The 19,868-nt window shown below is 35.6% G+C and overlaps 2 protein-coding genes across 3 annotated transcripts in view; one reads left to right on the top strand and one right to left on the bottom strand.

Moving 5' to 3' along the window:
• ORC4 (origin recognition complex subunit 4) overlaps positions 1–11,880 on the top strand; it is a 77,152-nt gene extending 65,272 nt beyond the window's left edge. For both annotated transcript variants that reach the window (XM_023515038.1, XM_003793008.3), the window contains 5 exons: positions 5,398–5,484; positions 8,112–8,220; positions 9,211–9,306; positions 9,391–9,458; positions 11,436–11,880. In XM_023515038.1, the coding sequence (XP_023370806.1) occupies positions 5,398–5,484; positions 8,112–8,220; positions 9,211–9,306; positions 9,391–9,458; positions 11,436–11,624 (549 nt within the window). In that variant the 3' untranslated portion in view covers positions 11,625–11,880. The remainder of the gene's footprint in view (positions 1–5,397; positions 5,485–8,111; positions 8,221–9,210; positions 9,307–9,390; positions 9,459–11,435) is intronic.
• A 2,361-nt stretch (positions 11,881–14,241) lies between these two features.
• The window catches only part of ACVR2A (activin A receptor type 2A), an 84,026-nt gene continuing 78,399 nt past the window's right edge, over positions 14,242–19,868 (bottom strand). Inside the window, exons 10-11 of the mRNA XM_003793005.3 lie at positions 18,799–18,929; positions 14,242–17,902 (exon numbers count right to left, since the gene is read on the bottom strand). Coding sequence (XP_003793053.1) covers positions 17,708–17,902; positions 18,799–18,929 — 326 coding nt within the window. The 3' untranslated portion in view covers positions 14,242–17,707. The remainder of the gene's footprint in view (positions 17,903–18,798; positions 18,930–19,868) is intronic.

Raw genomic sequence — 19,868 nt, 5'->3', positions numbered from 1 at the left:
CTTTTACAGAAAGGACTCGACTTTATATATTATTCTCTTTTACTTTTTTGCTGTGTTCTGATTGATAATTTTCTATTGTTTTTCTTCATAGGGCTATATGTAATTATATATAAAAATGGCTGACTTTATCCTTAAAATTCAGAGATTGTACCTTGATATGTAGGTTATTAAGTATGAAATGTCTGGTTTCCTTAAGTACTTAGTTTGACAGTTTGATGTCTCTGACATTTTACTTGAACAATTCTTGTTTTATTTTATTGTGAAGGTATGTCTTCATTCTTACAGATACACGTTTTGGCTTGTGATTATCTTTCTAATTTCTTGAAGAGCAATGTTTGCAAAACCATGGATAAGTCAAAAATTCATGTTATTTTCTAATATGAGTCCCATTGTAAATCAGTGCAGCACAGATAGCTCAAAATACGTAATATCAACAAAGTGTTTGAGAATGATGTGGGTAGTGAATGTCCTGTATGTTTATGGTTTGAGAAGTTCCTTCCATTCTGGTGATTTTAATATTCAAAATAAGCTCCGGGGGTGACCTAAGATTAAGATGGATAATGATGAGCTGAACGCTGTAGTGGAAGTGAATGCTTGTCAACTTATGTGTGAATTAGCAGCAAGGTTTGACATTACTGTTCCAACATTTAGAATAAGTCAGCAAGGTAAAGGCACTGGATAGGTAGGTTCTACAGAAATTTAATGAGTGTCAGAGGAGAAATTGTCTTAAAGCTTGACTTTCTTTGCTGTCCCAACATAAAGATGAACAATGTCTACACTTAAGGATGCATGTGTCATGAAAAATTGATTTTCTTAACAATTCCAAGCATTCTATACAATAGACAGATAAAAGATGAAGTGCTGATACACAGTCCAAAACCAAACACTTAACAAAAAAAGCTAATGGTGTCTGTTTGGTGGTCCACTACAGCTTTGTGGAACCTGGTCAGTTGATTACAGTAGATGTCTCCTGCAACCAATTGGATGAAATAATGAGGATACTTGGTGATTAAGCTGTCAGAGAAACAGGCTAATCCTTTTGTTAGACATCGCTTGACCATATGGTATGCAAACAACAGTACTCCAACTACACAAGCTAGATTTAGAAACTCTTTGCCATCTACAATAGTCACCAGACTTTGCACCAACTGAGTACCACTTCTTCCAGGCTTTGACTACATCTTTCAAGGAAAGATGTTCAGTTCTCAAAACTGAAAACACCTTTTGCAATGTCATTGCCACTTGCTCTCCAGGCGTCTTTGCTGCTGGCATAAACAAGTTACCATTAAGATAGCAAAATTGTGTGCATAGTTCTTGTTTGAGATATAATAAACTAAACTTTTTTTTTTTTTTGAGATGGAGCCTCAAGCTATCCTCCTGGGTAGAGTGCCATGGCATCACGCTCACAGCAACCTCCAACTCCTGGCCTCAAGCGAGTCTCCTGCCTCAGCCTCCCAAGTAGCTGGGACTACAGGCGCCCGCCACAACGCCTGGCCATTTTTTTTTTTTTTTTTGTTGCAGCCATCATTGTTGCTTTTGGCGGGCCCAGGCTGGGGATTTGAACCTGCCACCTTACGTGTATGTGGCTGGCGCCTTAGCCACTTGAGCCACAGGCGCCGAGCCAATAAACTAAACTTTTGATTTCAAATTAGACATTTCATATTTAATGACCTAATAATTAGGTGTGGATCCTTCCTTCAAAACCACTCCCCACATTGATCTTGCCAGGGGCTCAGATCCTTCAGCTAGCTCAGGCTTTTTTGGGATGGGGGAATACTGTTTCTAATTACAGGATTCCACTATATAAGAACACTTTCTAACATGTTGTTGCCTCTCTTACTTAGGTCTGGAATCACTCAGACCTGTATCCTCAGCCTCTAGATCCACTTTCAGTGCCTCACAGATTTTCACCTTCTGTAGCTCCTGAAGTGATTGTCTTATTCCAGTAGTGTGTTTTTATGGCTATTTTAGGGATTCAAATGTAGTTTTTCATAATATTTAGATGTCTGTTGTTCTCCTAGGGTTTTTTATTAGTTCCACTCTTTTTTCCCTAAGGTGACTACGTAGTCCAGGATGCATTGTGCCATCGTTCATCTTCTGTCTGTCCTTCCCAGCTATGTTACATTCTGAGCATTAAAAAGTGGGTATATCAATAAGGAAGCTGATGGAGGTTATTAGTGAAGCGTAACTCTGGGTGACTTCGAAAGTGGTATCCTTGTAGTAATAAGGTGGTGTAATCCTAGTTCTCTAGACTTTTGCTGCAGACTATACAGTCCCCAAACTTAGGACCAGGTAAAAGGAATGAACGTGAGCGCTATCCTATCATCTTTTTGACAGTCTTACAGTTCAGTTTCACAAAGTAGAACTGGTATCACTGGGGTTTGTGTCTCTTATTTTTATATTTTCTTCCTCTGACTCTATCATCTCCCTTTAGTATGCTAATAAATGAGCTTCACTTACCTTAAGCTATAAATGAGCGGAATCATCTATCAGCACCATGGCTAGAGTCCCAGTCCTGTAGAGAAGAGGTGGTGGCTGCACTAAGGGAGCTATTCTTTCTCTCAGTGCTGACAATCAGGTTTTTAAAATTGCAAGGTGAAACCGAAAGCAGGGGTACAGATAACAGGTCATCTGTGGAATCTCTTCCAAGAAACATCTTCAGGATAGGGTTGAACTTGGATATACTGCTTAATTTGAAGATTGTTTTGTTTCAATGAGTGAAACAAGCAGAGCAGACTCTATTTCAGCGTGGTGGTATAAGGGAAATTCCTAGAAAAGAGTATTTACAAGAATCATGGCTCTAATTAGCAAAGCAAATCCCCTAAAGTACTCTAGCTAAATGCAAATGATTATTGATAAAGACCTTTTTCTCAAATAGTTTATAGTGTTTGGAGCAGAGTGAAATTAAAAAATAAAATGAAAGAGGTTACAGTTGTATTGTTTTAGTAGCTCACATACAGATAATGTAGATGGTTGATTTTTTTGTTTCCCTGCAAAAGCCTAAGATAATGTAGACCTCTGTATAAGCAGATTAATTATAGAAGCAAAAAGGTGATAGCTTTCAGAAAGAAGAAACGTTAAACATAAAGGGGTAAAGTGAGAAAGCAGAGTTGAGAAGATTAACCCTTTGGGTTGGGTGTAGTGGCTCGTGTCGTTAATCCTAGCACTCTGGGAGGCTACACTGGGTGGGTTGCTTGAGCACAGGAATTAGAGACCATCCTAAACAAGTGCAAGACTCCGTCTCTACTAAAAAAAAGGAAAATTAGCCAGGCATCGTGGCAGTGCCTATAGTTCCAGCTATTCTGCAGGCTGAGGCAGAAGGGTAGCTTGACCCCAAGAGTTTGAAGTTGCTGTTAACTGTGATGACACTGTGGCACTCTACCCAAGGTGACAAAGTAAGATTCTATCTCAAAATAAAAAAATAAATGAAGATTAACCCTTTGAAGCATTATGTTAAAGAAAGGCAAATACAGTGTTTTTCAGAAATGGAACTCCTGCAGAGAATATTTTTCCCATCCTTTATCTTTGTCCCAGGTGATTTTCTTTGGCTTTCCCAAGTAATCTAACTTTACTATATCAGCCTATAAGTGACTTGATAAGATTACAGAAGCTAAAACTAATTTGCCTATGATATTTAGTCACTTATCTCTTTAATATCTTACATACTGAAATTCGAAAACTGTGGAAAAGCTAAAAATTATTATATCCAAAAAGTTTTTATTTATATTATTTTCCTTTATTTTATGTTTGTCCTGTGTACTTTTAAGTATATTCGACATTATGATAAAAAGATACACAGTCAGATGAAGCCATTTAAAATTCAAAGAGAAGACTAAAAGCAATAGCAAGAGAGTAAGTAGGAACTTTCTAAGGCCTGAATTGTGTGTCACATTCAAATCCAAGTACAAGCTGCTTTCTAAGCACTAAATAATTTCTGTGCAGCACTAAATAATCTCTTGTAGTGAACAAAAGCATTTCACAATGTATTTTCTTCATCAGTATGAAGTAGACTCAAGCTAGGAACACATGTCTTTTTGTAGTTAGCTGTCTTGTTCCAGTCCATGTAATGCTCCTGTATACCAGGAAAGTCCTGTTTGGAATGATATTTTTTCTGACAGCATGAAATTTCATTCCAGTATACTGTAACTTATTCCTGAATTTGAGTCGTCTTACAGTGGACAAAGTAAAGATACATAGTTACAGCTCAAAAATGTAGAAACGCTTAGTTTTCTGGGCTTTTTTCTAATTAAGGAAAAACGATCTTTATTCCATACAGATAATTTTTAAAAAATCATGTCTATCTTCCTAAAGCCCTTCTCTCTCTGCCACCTCTGAATTTATTCTCCTTTCAGTTAATCTTTCCCTTCATGCCAGATATTCTTCACCTTCTAGTGAGTCCTTATTCACAGAAGTCACTTGACTCTTTTATATTGCTTTCTCAGAGGAACCTATTGATCTCTGAATTCTAATAGACATTAGCTTCTTTTCAAAAGATAGTTTAATTTTGCAACATAGTTTTACATTGTTAATACCACTTCCCTATTGAAATTTTCAACCCTTGTTTTCTAGGTCACTGCTCTGTCTGATTGTCTTGTGCAGTCTTTAGTGTCTTTCTTACTTAGCTCCTCTTTTTTATACCTGCTACTTAAATAATCCAAAGTTCATTTCTTGACCATATCTTCACTGTCTGGGCTGTTCTTTCTCCTATATGTCATCTTTGATATTTTTTTTTCCCTTCTCTCTTTCAAATCCTTTCTTCTATAACTCCCCATGAGTTAATTCTCAGTCTTCTATAAATGTTGAAATTCTCTCTTCACATTGCTTGATTGAGAATTCACTTCCTCTTTGCCTCTTAGATGAAAATTGCATTTGCCTCCAATTAGGTTTTCCTGCCTTTATCTTTTCACAAGTCTCTTTGCCAGTAACTACAACCTAGGTGTATGACTTCTCATTTTCTGTCAGTAGACCATGATCTTCCTACACTGCTGATACTATTCCCCTTAACTGGAATGCTCTTCTCCTAGCCTGTTTACTCACACACGTTAAACATTCTTTGTAATACTTCCCCTTGTTTTTGTAGGTATAGTAATTCATTCTCTGTTTTTTTGTTTGTTTTTGCTGCATTTTTTTCATTCCATTAGTATGACTATATAGATTCCCTTGTTTCAGTAGAAATTTGGGGGTAGTAAAGATTTTATTTTATTGTGTTTTTTGTGTCAATGTAAAGGGATAAGAAGAAAATCAGTAGACTATAAATTTGATTTTGATTTTAGAATAAGACCAACATCTATTTAATAAAAAATTAATATTAGAGTTAATAAAGGTATACAACCCATATGGCTCAGATTAGATTTTAAACTGCATTGTTTCTCAGTTTTTTGGTAGTGTTTTCTTTAGTGTCTTTCAGAAGATAGAAGCGTGCGAGAAGTCCTACAGAAGCATTTTAGTGTCAGCAAAAGCCTGCGGTCACTGCACATGCTATTGGTTTGTATTGGTTTTGCTTTTGATCGTGTTTTCCTTTCACCAGATAATTAAGCTTTGATAGGGATTGGTTAAACCTATAGATAAATTTTGGGAGAATTGACATGCTTACTACATGGAACATTCTAGTCTATGAATGTGGTACATATTTTCTTTTCTTGTTTGATTACTTTGATCTGCATTTTATAATTGTCACTACCCAGATCCTATAATATTTAAAGTATATACCTAAGTATTTTTTTTTTTTTGGAGCAATTTTAAATATTGTCTTTTAATTTTGGTTTCAAAATTGTTAGAATTATGAAAATGTGATAGACTTCTGGGTGTTGATTTTATATTCTATCACTTTGCTAAACTTATTTTTATAAATTCCTTGGGATTTTCTGTGTACACAATTATATTTTCCAGAAATAGAGGAAGTTTTATTTTCTCATTTCCAAACTGCCTACCTTTTCTTTCTTTTTCTTGCCTTATTCCAATGGCTAAATTTCTAGGACTATGAGGGATTGGACTGGTGAGAGTGGACATTCATTTTTGTTCCCAATATTAAGATGAAAGCAGTTTAGTCTTCTACCTTTAAGTATTGTGTTAGCTGTAGGATTGTTATACATGCTTATTATCAAATCAAGGTAATCTCCTTAATCTCCTTGTATTTCTAAATTGCTAAGACTTTATTATGAACAGGTGTCAGGTGCTTATTCTGAATCAGTTGATATGATCCTTTGCAATAATCTTATTTTTACACCTTGGGTGTTTTTTTTATCCTTGAAGAAATTAAGATTTCTTGAGGTTAAATAACTTACCCAAGGTTATACAACTAGTAGATGGCAAAAAGTCAAAACTGAATCTAAGACTTTCTGGCTTCACGCTTGTGCCCTACTTTACTATGTGGTTCGACCATGTTCTTTTCCCATTCTTGTTTTATCTGAGGAAATTTGAGTCTTTTTATTCCTATATACTTTCCCTCTCCCATCCATCAGAAGTTCACTGCCATTTTCAGCAACAGCTGTCTTTATCATGAATAAACTTGGAGAGTAAGAATATTTTTAGAGTAGGAATACATTTATATATCAAGCACATTATTCTAGAACAATATTTTTATCTTAGCATTAACATGAACAACCATTGTTCTAGTTTTCCATTCCATTTTTAATTCATAATAATACTGTATAGTGGCTTGTTTTTTGTCAGTAAGATTTATTTTGGTGGTGGGTTGCATGCTTGTAACTCATTCCTTTATTATCTTTGTAGTACCATGGAAGCTCTTTATATATTATGGATTTATAGTCTCCCCAATAACCACGTAAATGTGGATAAATGCTTCAAATAAATTACATTTTCTGCCAGTCTGGTGGTTGCCAACGGTTATAAGTCTGATGGTATAGTCTCTGACTATTAAAATTTATTGTGACTGGCAGTATAAATATGTATAATGCTTTGGAGGGCAGTTGGGCAAATTGGGTAACTAGAGAAATTCAGATGCATGACAAGCCATGTACAGGGTTGTTTGTTGCAGACTTCTTTATAATTGTAAACCAAAAGGAGGTGACAGCTGTCCATCAATAGGAAATGAATAAACTATAATTGACATCTCAGAATGGATATCTAGTAGTAGATGTTTATTAAAAAGAGAATTATAAAAGTACAACATATTATTTATATGAAACTTTAAAATTAGTCTGTTTTGTCTAGATATAAGTATAAAGACATGTTAAGGTTATTTTATTTGAGAAAGAATATAGTCCATTCAGGGGAGGAGACAGGGACTACAACTGTAAAAGTTTTATTTCTTAAGCTAGAAAAGTGGTCATTGATCTTCAATTTATTATTCTTTATTGCTTTTCTTTATGTTAAAAAATAGTTCACAATAAAAGGAAAAAGACAAGGAGAGAGAAAGGAAAGGAATACTAGCTACCTAAGTAGAAGAATGAAGGACAAGGATTCCCAAACTCCTTTATTAAACTAATACACCTGCATCCTGATTAAGACAGTATGTCCCACATACTGCATGGTTCATACTTATACTAAGAGATTATGTATCTGAAATTGAAATTTAATCAGATATCATACAGTTTTATGTGCTAAACCTAAAGGACTAAATTTAACTTATACAAAAACACAAATCAAGGTGTAAAAAAAAGAAAGCTTCAGATATTTGAGCATCAGCTTTGGTCGAAGAGCTGTGTTAGTTTTGGGGAAATTAAATGAAAAGCACATGAGACATGGGGGCTGTGTTTTCAAAGATAGTTGTTTCTGGGTATAAATTTGTTGTCCTTTTCTTTTTTGTATAATTAAATATCAAATAGCTAATTTCTATCTTCTACTCACCTTGACTAGTTGAAAAAAGTGAACATAAGGCATGGATCTCCCTTGTTGGGTTGGGGTTTTGCTTAATATTCTTATTTTTAGTTTTCTCCTCCTTGCCCTCCCTCCTCATTTCTTAAATGTTCTTTTGAGGAATAAGGAAACAAGATAGGCAGATGAGAAGGGAGAGCACCAACATTGGCTGTGCTTTACATGTACAGAGATATGTGGCATATGTATCGAAATATATTCTATTTTAATAGGGCTGAGTTTGACAATACCTTTACTCCTAGTGCTCATTGTTTTTCTGAATCTCATTTCCCCAGATGTTTGCTTTAAATCTAGTGACAGCATCGCACCCGTTTATTAGTGCTACAGACCTCATGGAGGCAAACCAGCTCTGTAGCATGGACTCTAAAGCAAATATTGTACATGGTGAGAAACTGGCTTTTTTAGTTTTTTGTTTAACTGTGGTTTTTAAAAGTTTGAATTGAATTTAGGTAATGGGATTTTTTTGAAAATTATAATTAACATAGGGCTTTATATACAGAATACTTTTCTATGCATATAGCCTGAAACTCACTCACTCCCTTTTAAAGGAGTGAGTTACCTTTTAAAGTTACTTTAAGAGACTTGATGTCAGCCTCCCTTGCCACGTTGGAAATCCAGGTTGTACTGTATTGCTGGTGTTTTCATGGCACTAAGTACTACTGAAAAGTACTCATTGGCTTTTAGCCATTTGGGTTTCACTATCCTTTTAGACAACCTGAGGAACCTTTTTCTCTCCAGGCAAAAATGTACACACAAGACTAGGTGCAGTGCTCTTGCTTGTAATCCTAACACTCTGGGAAGCCAAGGCAGGTGGATTGCTTGAGCTCAGGAGTTCAAGCCTAGCCTGAACAAGAGTGAGACCTCATCTTTAAAAAAAATAGTTGAGTGTTGTGATGGGGATCTGTAGTCCCAGTTACTCTGGAGTCTGAGGCAGGAGGATCACTTGAGCCCAAGAGGTTGAGGTTACTGTGAGCTGTGAAGTCTCAGCACTCTACCCAGGGCAACAAAATGAGACTATGTCTCCAACAACAAAAAACAAAACAGTACACATAATCTTGGATATAATTTCCAGGGGCTTGGGGATTCTCTTGGCTATCCCACCTATGCGGTTTTGTTTATTGTACTATGAACCATATGGTATAACATCTCTGAAAGTTTTAAGAGGTCCTGCAGATATGAAACACTAAAGCTCAGGAAGGTTAAGTAACTTAAGTTGATACAGATAACAGTGATTGAAATACACATTTGGATCTACAGGAAATCAACCTCCTTCATCCTGCAAAACCACGATCTTCTATTCTTTTTCTCTTTGGAGAATATTTCAGTCATATGTCATTAAAGTAAAACTCATTGGTTTTGTCCTTTTTACTGTAGGTCTCTCAGTCTTGGAAATCTGTCTTGTAATAGCAATGAAACATTTAAATGACATCTATGAAGAGGAGCCATTTAATTTTCAAATGGTCTATAATGGTAAGATGAGGCTTTGGTAGTTTCTTTCTGACTCTCTCCTCCTGCTTATTTGCGGAACTAACGTTATCATTGCTTTCTGTCCAGAGTTTCAGAAGTTTGTTCAAAGGAAGGCCCATTCTGTTTACAATTTTGAGAAACCTGTTGTCATGAAGGTAAGATTTAGTTTGCTTTTATTTTTATGTAGATAAGTATATTTTTTATATCCAATTTGATTATATATACCTAAGTTGTATTTTCATTAATTTTTTTAAACAGGGATTTTTTTTTTTTCAAAACAGACAAATTATCTAAAAAGGAAATATTTTAATAAAACTAAGGAGGCAACCAATTCTATGTTTACAGTTTGTGGGGGTATACTGCCCTCTGCTGTCTGTTCTTAGCATTTGCATGCTGAAAAGAATTTAGTACCACAGTCTGTCAAACCCATTGATACAACCCTATCTGTTTCCTACACAAGGGCTGGTTTTCTATCTCAGCAGTAAAAAGAGACAAAAATGCAGGTTAACACACTAAAGGAAAAAATCTCATTGGCCTGTAAGGGCATGTAGAGAAGGTTTGGGGACTGGTGAGGCATGAATTTTAAAAGTTGAGGACTTTTATTTTAGGGTACTATTGTCCACTAGAAAAACCCTTGAAGCCACATAATGTAGTTTCAGATTTTCTAGTAGCCATACAAAAGTAAAAAAGAAAAAGTGAAATTAATTTTAATCATATCTTTAACTTCAGATATCAAAAATATGTCAGAAAATTTTAAGTATATTTGGAATTATTTCAAAATGTAAAATATTTTTTGCTATAAATTTTATGGAACTGAACAAGTATTTCCAAATGTGTATTTAGTGAATTTAGATGTGCTATAAATAAATACACATCTAATTTCAAAGACTTAATACAAAAGAAAGTAAAGGAAAGTACTTCATTATAACATTCTGTATGATTATAGATTCTAAGTGGATCCAGTATTAGTTTTTAAGTTTGAATTTAAAATTAGGTAAAATTAAAGATTGAGTTCCACATTTCAATGTTTAATAGCCTGGTATGGACAGAAGTTCTAGATTTTACGGGGAGAAACTTTTTATTAAAGCAGTAGACCCCTAAATCTTTAGGTATCCCTATAGGCCATAGTAGTCAGAATTTTGTTACTTGTAGCAATGAATAAAGTAGAAGCTTAGAGCACTGTCACTTCAAAGAAACAAAATAAGTATTTCACATCCTGCAGGTTTCTTCCCCAATACCATGTCTGTCTGATAGTCATAGTTTGTGGGAGTTGTGTAAATGGAAAGGTTATCTAACCATTTAAATTCTTGTGATGTCTTCATAGCTACTCACTTCAATATTTTCAATAAGGAAATATTTTACTGCCTAGAAATTTCCTTAATTTCATTCAGCCCCAACACTTGCAGTCTCTAGTATTTTCTCATTTGGAAATGAATGATATCTGAGCTTTTTTTTCATCAGAATTTTTATAATGCTTAGAGAATACAGTGTAGGTCAGTGATGTTTTTCACAGTGGCTGTAAGAATGCTCAGGAATCTATTTTAGTGTATCAGTGATGGGGAGCTTATTGACAGGTTGTGACAGTCTCAGTCAGTCTTAGAGGAATAGGAGCCTATCTTTCTCTTTCATGTCCCTACTACCTTGCTCAATTAATTATTTGCAGAATCAGTTGAATAGTTCCAGTTTCCTCAGAGGTCTTTTTCTGCCTGCCCTTTTGTTAACATTGTGTTAAACTTACACAGCAAAGTCTTACAGAGGTAGAGACAAAATGTAAGTGCAAATTTGAGTAACCTGGGTAATCATCCAAGCGGTCTTACGTCTTACCTGATTCTTAAGAAAACTGGAAACCCTTTTTAAAAACAGTCTTAAAGGAAGATTAGGAAGAAAACAATATTGTGCAGACTGGATTAACATTTGCCCTGTTTGCATTCAACAGTGCATGAACAAGATAACTATACAGTTTTACTTCGTAAGTTTTTACGTAGTAGAGTTGTTTTTCAGCCTTGTTGATTTCTATTACGTTTTGTTTCTAGCACTCTGTTCTACAACTGACCAAAACTGTAACTGTACTGTGAGTTAACTTTGTCACTTTCTTCCCCTGTGCCACCTAAAGTATTTCTTTCATTTTTCAGGCTTTTGAACATTTACAACAATTAGAGTTAATAAAGCCCATGGAAAGAACTTCAGGAAATTCACAGAGAGAATACCAGCTGATGAAACTACTTTTGGATAATACCCAAATTATGAATGCTCTGCAGAAATACCCCAACTGTCCTACAGATGTTAGGCAGTGGGCAGCATCCTCACTAAGCTGGTTCTGAGTATAACCAGTGAATTCAATTTTGGCATTTCAGGCATACTTCTAGAGAACTAAAAACTATTACCCTTTAACTAGATGGGTTATTACATATTCTAATATTTATAAACATTTTTGTATTTATGGGAGATTCGCACATGTACTATCTTCGCTGTGTCTTGCCTTTGAATCTACCAGTTACACAATTTATAAATTCATATATTGATTTGGGTTAAGTTGTGAGTAGCAGTTCAAAACAATAAAATGTGACTTTTTTAGGGTTTGAGCCGTATGCGTATTTAATACTTGTCAAGTGTTTATATGGTCCATTTGAAGAGTTCATTTCAACCTAGCAGCTAAATGTTTTTATAAACCTTAAACCAACATGATAAAAAACAGTGTTAAGAACTGAGGTATAATAAGTAAATAATCTTTTGGTCCATTAGGACTGCTTCATTTTTTTTTTTTTCCTATACACACGCAGATTCTATCCAGACCCCAGACTTCTAGTACAGGAGACTGACAAAGTTAGACAGAGAATGCTCCACATGGAGGAAAAAGACCAAGGAGTTTAAAGATTTTTTTTCCTAGACTAATCAAAATGTAGAATATCACAGTCCCTTGTAGGATTGTCTTAAAATATGGATTCCTCAGCCTACTTCACTAAAAAGGATCAGAATTTGCCTTTTAACAAGTACAGTCATGCCTCATCTAATGACATTTTGGTCAATGACAGATCACATATATACAAGGGTGGGCCTGAAGTACTATGCTTTTTCTTTATGTAAACAAATACACTTACATTACTGTTGCCTCTAGTATTCAGTATGGTAACATTTTATACAGGTTATATATATAGTATATATACTGTACCCTGGTAGAGTGCCAGGGCATCATAGCTCACAGCAACCTCAAACTCTGAGTTAAAGCAGTCCCCTTGCTTTAGCCTCCTGAGTAGCTGGGACGACAGATGCCCGCCACCATGCCTGGCTAGTTTTTCTGCTTTTTAGTAGAGACAGCTACTTGCTCTTACTCAGGCTGGTCTCAAAGTCCTGAACTCAGGCAATCTACCTGCCTTGGCCTCCCAAATTGCTAGATTACAGGCGGAAGCCACTGCACCTGGCCATAACTTGCTCTTTCACATATAAAGCCTATCTACCCCCCCAAAAAAGAAAAAGAAAGCCTATCTTCCCAATGCCCCCCCAAAAGAAAATCCTTCTAGGTCTTCAGATGACTGTCATTTACCAGTCTTACTAAGGTTGAGGCTTACATACCGGTTCTATGCGTGTATCTGCTCACTTGTAGGAGATATTTTACCAAAATACTTACTATGGTGGCATCACTACCATTACTGGCACTAAGGATTTTACTCTTGAGTTTAATTGTCCCTTTAAAAGAAAAATCTCAACTGTTTTAGTCAACTATTGTCTGCCACAAAGGGTAATAGCCTCATGAAATGACCTAAGGCTTGAAAATTTTTCTTAGCTTACGATGCTACTTAAAAGTGAAAGTCCTCTTCCGCCTCCCTGGCTACGTAAGAACTGTAGACGGTCCATAAATAACCCAGGTATACAGATTAAAAACTAAGTGTCCCAAGGTAGGTTTTCTTTTGCAGTAATTGAGGTAAACATGAAAGAGTTGTAAAGCAAATTGGGAAAAATAGGTTAGCAAGTCATACAAAGCAAGCAAAGTAAATGCCTCTGATCCCAAGGCATTCTGCTTGGGAGGGTGAGTGTTGATGTTCACCTTTCCACATTCCCTAATACAAAGAAGCTAGAATTTGTTTGCTAAGTTTTCAAACTAACTTCATCTCTGAAAGTGCTTAATCATCATCACTAAAATACAAAACCAAATCTGGAAAGCCCTAGTTAAAAAAAAATAAAAGTCCAAGAATAATGTAAACTAATAAGCATGATAGAAATGTATTTTTCTTTCATTTACTAGAGAAGGACAAATATTATAGCAAAAAACTAAAACTCATGCACTGGCCTGGATTATCAGATTGAAAATCCAGTGAAGAGAAGTTATTACTTCAGTGTAGTTTTCACTCCTGTTTTCTCTCCTCTTCTGTGGTCTACTAGAAACAAATCTTGTTAAAAAGACCTCTCTGATGCACAGGCATGTGAATGGTTCTGGGGATTAAAACTGTTTGGTCCAAACACTCTGTACCATAATGGTACATATGTTGAAAACATAGTATTTAACTTTCTAAAGGATCCGTGCTTTGTGGAACATGCTGTAGAAAACAGTTCAGTCTTTCTATAGATTCCATGCATATGCCATTGTAGTCTGCCTTTTCATTTGGTTTAGAAAGCAAAGCAGGTTCTTTCAAACCTCCATAATCTGAAGTGCTGCCCTTCTTTACCTTTACCCTAAAAAATCTGAGAATCTGTTGAACGGTGACACAATGCCACTGGCCTCTGGCTTCCTAATATTGGCAGCACCAGCATACATGCTTGGGTGGGAATGTCATCTGCTTAGCCAACAAAGGAGGGGAATGCCAGAATAGACAGATCTCACTTCTTTCAGCACTATCCCCATTCTTCCATACAGCAAGGTATAAGCCTCATTATAAATTACAAAGCTACTATTCCCCTCTTTCAGAAAAACATAAAGCTAAAGAAAAACTGCATATGCAAATAATACCATATTCATTTTTTTATTTAACTTGGGGATGGAATGGGGATAGCATACAATTTATACAATATTTAACAATCACTTATCCAAGGTGGTTTTATGGGGATTTTTTTTTTTTTTTTTACCTTTCTGTTAAATACTTGCAGAAAAAAAAAGCAAGTACGATTTGACAGTAGTACAACAACCTGTGCCCAAAACACTGACAAGAAATACAGAGTAAAGCTAAAATAATTGCTTACCAATAACTTTGAGAGGTAACAATAGGATGTGGGTTGAGACTGCGTAAAAAACTTACTGCTGGTTGAGTATCTGAGGTAAATGATGTTCAGTCAAGATGCTACTTATATCATTTTGCCAGTAAATTGTTAATTTTATGCACATACCAAATGTTTCTAAAAGTAATTTTTTTTAAAAAAGTAAAAAAGAAAACTGGAAAATACCTTCAATGAAGCATTTTTTAAAAAAAAGTAACCAGTTTATTCCACTAAGCTATCATCTGGCCAGGGATTATTCTCTGCCACCTGCATTTTACTTGCAGCTGTTACTTAGGGGTGAGGACATGGGGCAGAAGAGATTCAAAAGTGTCGGGTTTTTGTTTCTTGTGTTGTTTTTCCTGATTGTAGTTTCAAAGCATCACCATGAAAGATAGTGCAAGTTCATGGGACCAATAATTGTGAGGCACAGTCTCTGTTCTGGAATTCACAAGGTACCTGTAATAAACATTCAGACGAGAATCACACATGACATGCTAAAAAACTTTCTATCTAAAATACATACAAGAGCTGTGCAGGGCATAGACTTTGAATAAAGCCAAACACTGGTTAATCCATCAGTCCTATGGCAGTTGATCATAAAACATTCCTTACAAGGAGATCTGGGCAAGGTGAAGAGTGTAAGTTAGAGCAGCAGTTCTGATGGGCATCAGAAAGGCAAAATACAAGATGAATCATGAGGAGCACCATACACATGAGGAAAAAGTTATTGGGGTGTCTACCCCAAAACAAATCACCGTTTTTCTCAAAGTTTGATCTTTTCTTTTTGCCAGTATCCTTAGCTCAAACTTTTGAACTTGCCCACTCTGCACTTGACTGTAAACCAAACACTAAATACCCTGCAAAAGAGTTAACAAGACTAAGTATAAGGACAGGTAGTCACTGGAACATTCTTACTTTACTGCTTATAAAAAGTTTTTCTATTAATATGGTTTTAAAAAGGATACAAGTTTTAAAATTGGTTACAGTTAAGTACAATACCCAGCATTTCTAGAAGAGTTTTTCCTAACTTGAAGAGAAAGCATTTTATTTGTAAATAACTGGTTTCATAAAATTTATCTCTAGTGCTCATGTAAGCCAAACATTTATCATCATATCCCTGTTTATTTTCATTCTGACTTTTTTGTAACTTTTAGGCAGTTTAATGTTTACAACAGGTAGATTCATCTTCAGATTTTTCTTGTATACACATTCTCAATATTTTCCCTTCTTGATTAGTTTCAAAACAGAAGCAAAACCAAATCAAGAAGTTGAGATGCCAAGTATTTTTTGAAATAAAGAGGTGAACTCAGCATTGAAATGGGAATTACTAGGAATACAATGAGACCTTGGGTACGTATGTGACCAAGACCACAAACCATTCTTATGGTGTGTGGCACACAGACAAGAATGCTATTCCTCTTCTTCCCTCCACCCCTGCACCCTGCTTAGAGCCTGTTGACCTATGTTTTATAAATAACATAATTGATTATTCCCAGAGATGAGGTGTGTATTCCATGTAAAGTGTGGTGTACTGTGTAGTTCAAGAACACGCTCACAGTGAGCTCCTGATAAAGTTAACGTATGCATTTTAAAATGACCTGACAGAAGTACATAGCATAATACTGGCTGTTTGTTGGTTAGGAATCTGGAAATTCAAGAATCTGAAAGTTAATGTTTTACCCTAGCCTATATTAAGTGGAAGAAGAATCCAATTGTAATTGTAATGTAATATTGTTTTGAAAAACACTTTGGCACCTTCCTACCATCAATTCAATTTTCTTAGCAAGGATAAGGCATGAACTATCCTAAATTACTATCAGAGTTGTGAGAGAAATTTAGGGGAGGAAGCTAGGCTATGTTACCTACATCAACATTGGTTACCTCTAAATGCCATTGCATATTTTAAGTTGTGAGTTTGACTTGTTATCCCTGATTTGTTTTAAAGCAGTAACATCTGAAATCTGTGCTTAAAAGTTTACTATCTCTATCCTAGGATAATTCTTTATATATCACAGACATCAAATATTACTCTGACAAGATGGCACCGAGCATAAGTATAGTGAAAGTTAAAAGTCTCCAAGCAGAGAGTGAGGAACTCTGGGTCATGACACTTCCTGAGGTGATCCTAAATCAGTGATAAAGAATGTCCCACACAGTTAAGTGAAAGAAATACACTACAATTTTACATATATAAATAGAAAAAAATCTATTTTCAAAGATAAAATGAAGAGCTTTCCAGTGTCACAGCTCACTTAAAAAAATTTAAATCATGCTTTCAGTTTTCAAATATTCCCCAAACACAGCACACCTAAAAAAAAATACTTAGGTAAGTATGCAATATTTTGGGAACTAGATATAATATGGAGCTTTAAAACATAGGAAGAAGGGGGAAATGATACCATCTTTTCATTTCAAAAAACAGCACTTTTTTTTTCAAAATTACAAGCCAGCACAAGATAAACTAAAACACTGCTTTACGAATGGCCACTTACTATTGGCACTAAGCATAGCTTACCTTTTTTCTTTAAATAACACAGTGAATTTCTTATAAAACATCGATCAATTTATTATTCAATTTCTGTTAGTGTTTTCAATTTTATAATTTAGCAACCGTGGAACTGAGGTATACCTTGTTGAGGGAGGTTAAAGTAATGCTTGGAAGCCTCTTTACTGTACCCCACTTTGATGACGTTGTCTATGTACACAGAACAGCAGCACACTGAACATTCACAAGCTGTGTCATATTGGCATTACAATAGTCATTTAGAGAAACAACAACAGCAAATGCAATAAAAACAAGTTACCCTTTTTTTAAAATCTGAAATGAAAAGTTTTTGATTTAAAAAAAAAATAGCAGTAGTTCATTTAAGGAATTAGTGTCTTCTGACAGACATTAAGAAATCTGATGTCCGTTTTCAAACACTCCATTAGCCAGGTCCAAAAGGTCCTTGATTGGAGAGGGCCACATTCTTCGCATATACTTTTTCAAAAGTTTCTTTATAGAGTTTGCAACTTTTCTCTTAGTCCCATGTCCTTCACATCTGTGCTGTAGGCAACGCAGTAAGTCTCCAGGAGCCACGTTTTCAACAAAGGTCTTCTGACATTTCCAGGAGACATGCTACTCATTTCACACAGAAAACAAACTGTAAGCAGTTTCATGAGCTTAGCAGCTCCAGTTCAGAGTCCCATTTCTTAGTGTGTACAGATGGTGCAACCATCATAGACTAGATTCTTTGGGAGGAAAGTCAACATTTGTCACCATTGTGACCACTGTTACAATGTCCTCTGTGGTAATAATATTTGTTAGTCTTTGCATCTGGGTAATTCTTTCACCTACACATCCAGCTGATAATCTGGCTTCTGCATCGTGATCCCAACATTCTTCTATCGTTTCACAGAGCATTGCCATTCCCTAAAAGCAGAAAAATAGATTCAAACACCACAGCAATTTTTGTTTTCTATAAGGAAATGGAATGAAATTTTCATAAAGTGCTATTTTTGTCATTCAAATCTGATATGTGTTTGTCAACATTCGATTTTACTTAGTATGCACAGGACCATGAAGAAAAGCACTAAGAGAAAACCATCTATTTTTAGCATTGGAGACTATCATTAGGAATTTCGTTTTTAATTTCAAAAACCTCTATTCATTGTTGTAAACCAAGTCATTGAAATGCTAAACCCAAATGTGCTATGCTCAAAAGTCAGGCTCAAAGGGTTCTACCAGTTTTTACCATTTTCTCATGTATCAGCATTTCTATCTTGCAATTAGAGGATTAGGAAGCCATCTGAGAGAGTCCTTGGTTTTATCCATGTTTCTGGTTACCTTAAAACCAAAGAGTCCAGGGCAGTGATGTCTTATCCTCTGCCTAGTCTAGTTTTAAAGAAGTCTTAAGTACTTGAAACTCGAAGCTCAAATCAAAAAGCTAAAACAAATTCCCACAGAGAGGAGAAAACTTGGTGCTTGATAAACCTTTAAAAATAGTATCATACTGGAAGATGGTAATCAGCAAAGACGCTCAACTATCCACAGGCTCAGAATCAGGACTTCCTATCACCCGGGAAGCTTTCTAAAAGGAAGCTCAGGATCATGGAAAAGACAAGAGCCTTCTAAAGCTCTGACTTCACAGTCTCCCTCAGGGATTCAGAGACATTGCCTAATTCTGCCTCTAGAATTCCAGCACAGATTATCTTGTGCCCAGATCACTTCCCTCAGAAAATCCTCCCAGAAGAGAGATAAATGTGCAGAAATAAGTCATTCTGAAGTGTTTTACTGGAATTTCAAACGAAAAGCTAACTGCAACTTACAGCATGTTTCTGCCAATAATCTCTTAAAACGGGCCTCTTTTTTTTATGCACAACAACTTCCTGCATGTCTTCAAGAGATGGATGCTGGCCAATTTCTTCCTCAAATGGCAACATGTACTCATCTACAGGTCCTGAAATGTATTAAAAAAAGAAAAAAGAAAACATTTTAATTAAAAACTTTCTGACTTCCAAACTGGTATATACCTTTTACTCTTATCACCTTTTCCCAACTGTTTACATGCTATAAGGAGAGGCAAGAAACAGATTCTCAACTGTACTTGCACTTGTACCACGACTGTACTTTGCCATGACTAAACTCTCACTTATGGGAGATCAAAAGTCTGTGATACAACCCTGCTAAGGATTCTGTAAGGAGCTTTTTTAATCTATCTGCATACAGAAGCATAGGGAATAATCAATATTTGCAAATAAAGGATACCCCTTTTAGTTAAGGTACCCAACTCCTTGCAATTCAGATCAGAATGCTTATAGTAGTGTTTCCATCTTTACAGAGACTCTTGGTTCAATCTGTTGCATCTTTATTCTTCGCCATACCCAAACCTGCTGCTTGCCCCACATGAGGAATTATGCACCTCAGAATCACTTTTTTCTCTGCCCTCTTAAAATAGCTGAAGTACCTGTCAGTCTTTTAAAAAAATCACAAACATACACTCTCCACGGTTTCCAATAAGTCAGACTGTGCCTTCACAGACAAACAAGATTTACTTAACAATATAAATAATTCATTTTTAGGCCTCTTTAAACAGAAAAACGCAATTAGGAATAGCTAATATTCAATAAGCACCTATTTTACATATGATGTGCATATGTAAAGAAACTCAGAAAAGTTACATATAATATTTTGTATCACGAGCATACAGCTGCAGAGTGGTAGAGCTGGAATTTGAATCAATCTCTCTGAATGACTGAAGTCTATGATTTCGATCACTGTATAGTTTGCCCTTGACAGAATCTACTGAGCAATTTCAGTGACCAGATGTGTGGTTACCTTGTGCAAGTTCCTGACACTCACCAAATATTGCCGAATAAAATACAATGAATCATGAAGG

Source organism: Otolemur garnettii, unplaced genomic scaffold (assembly GCF_000181295.1).
Source record: "Otolemur garnettii isolate 467f Iridium unplaced genomic scaffold, OtoGar3 scaffold00064, whole genome shotgun sequence".
In the NCBI taxonomy this organism is placed as follows: domain Eukaryota; kingdom Metazoa; phylum Chordata; class Mammalia; order Primates; family Galagidae; genus Otolemur; species Otolemur garnettii.
This window is presented reverse-complemented; position numbering and strand designations above follow the sequence as displayed.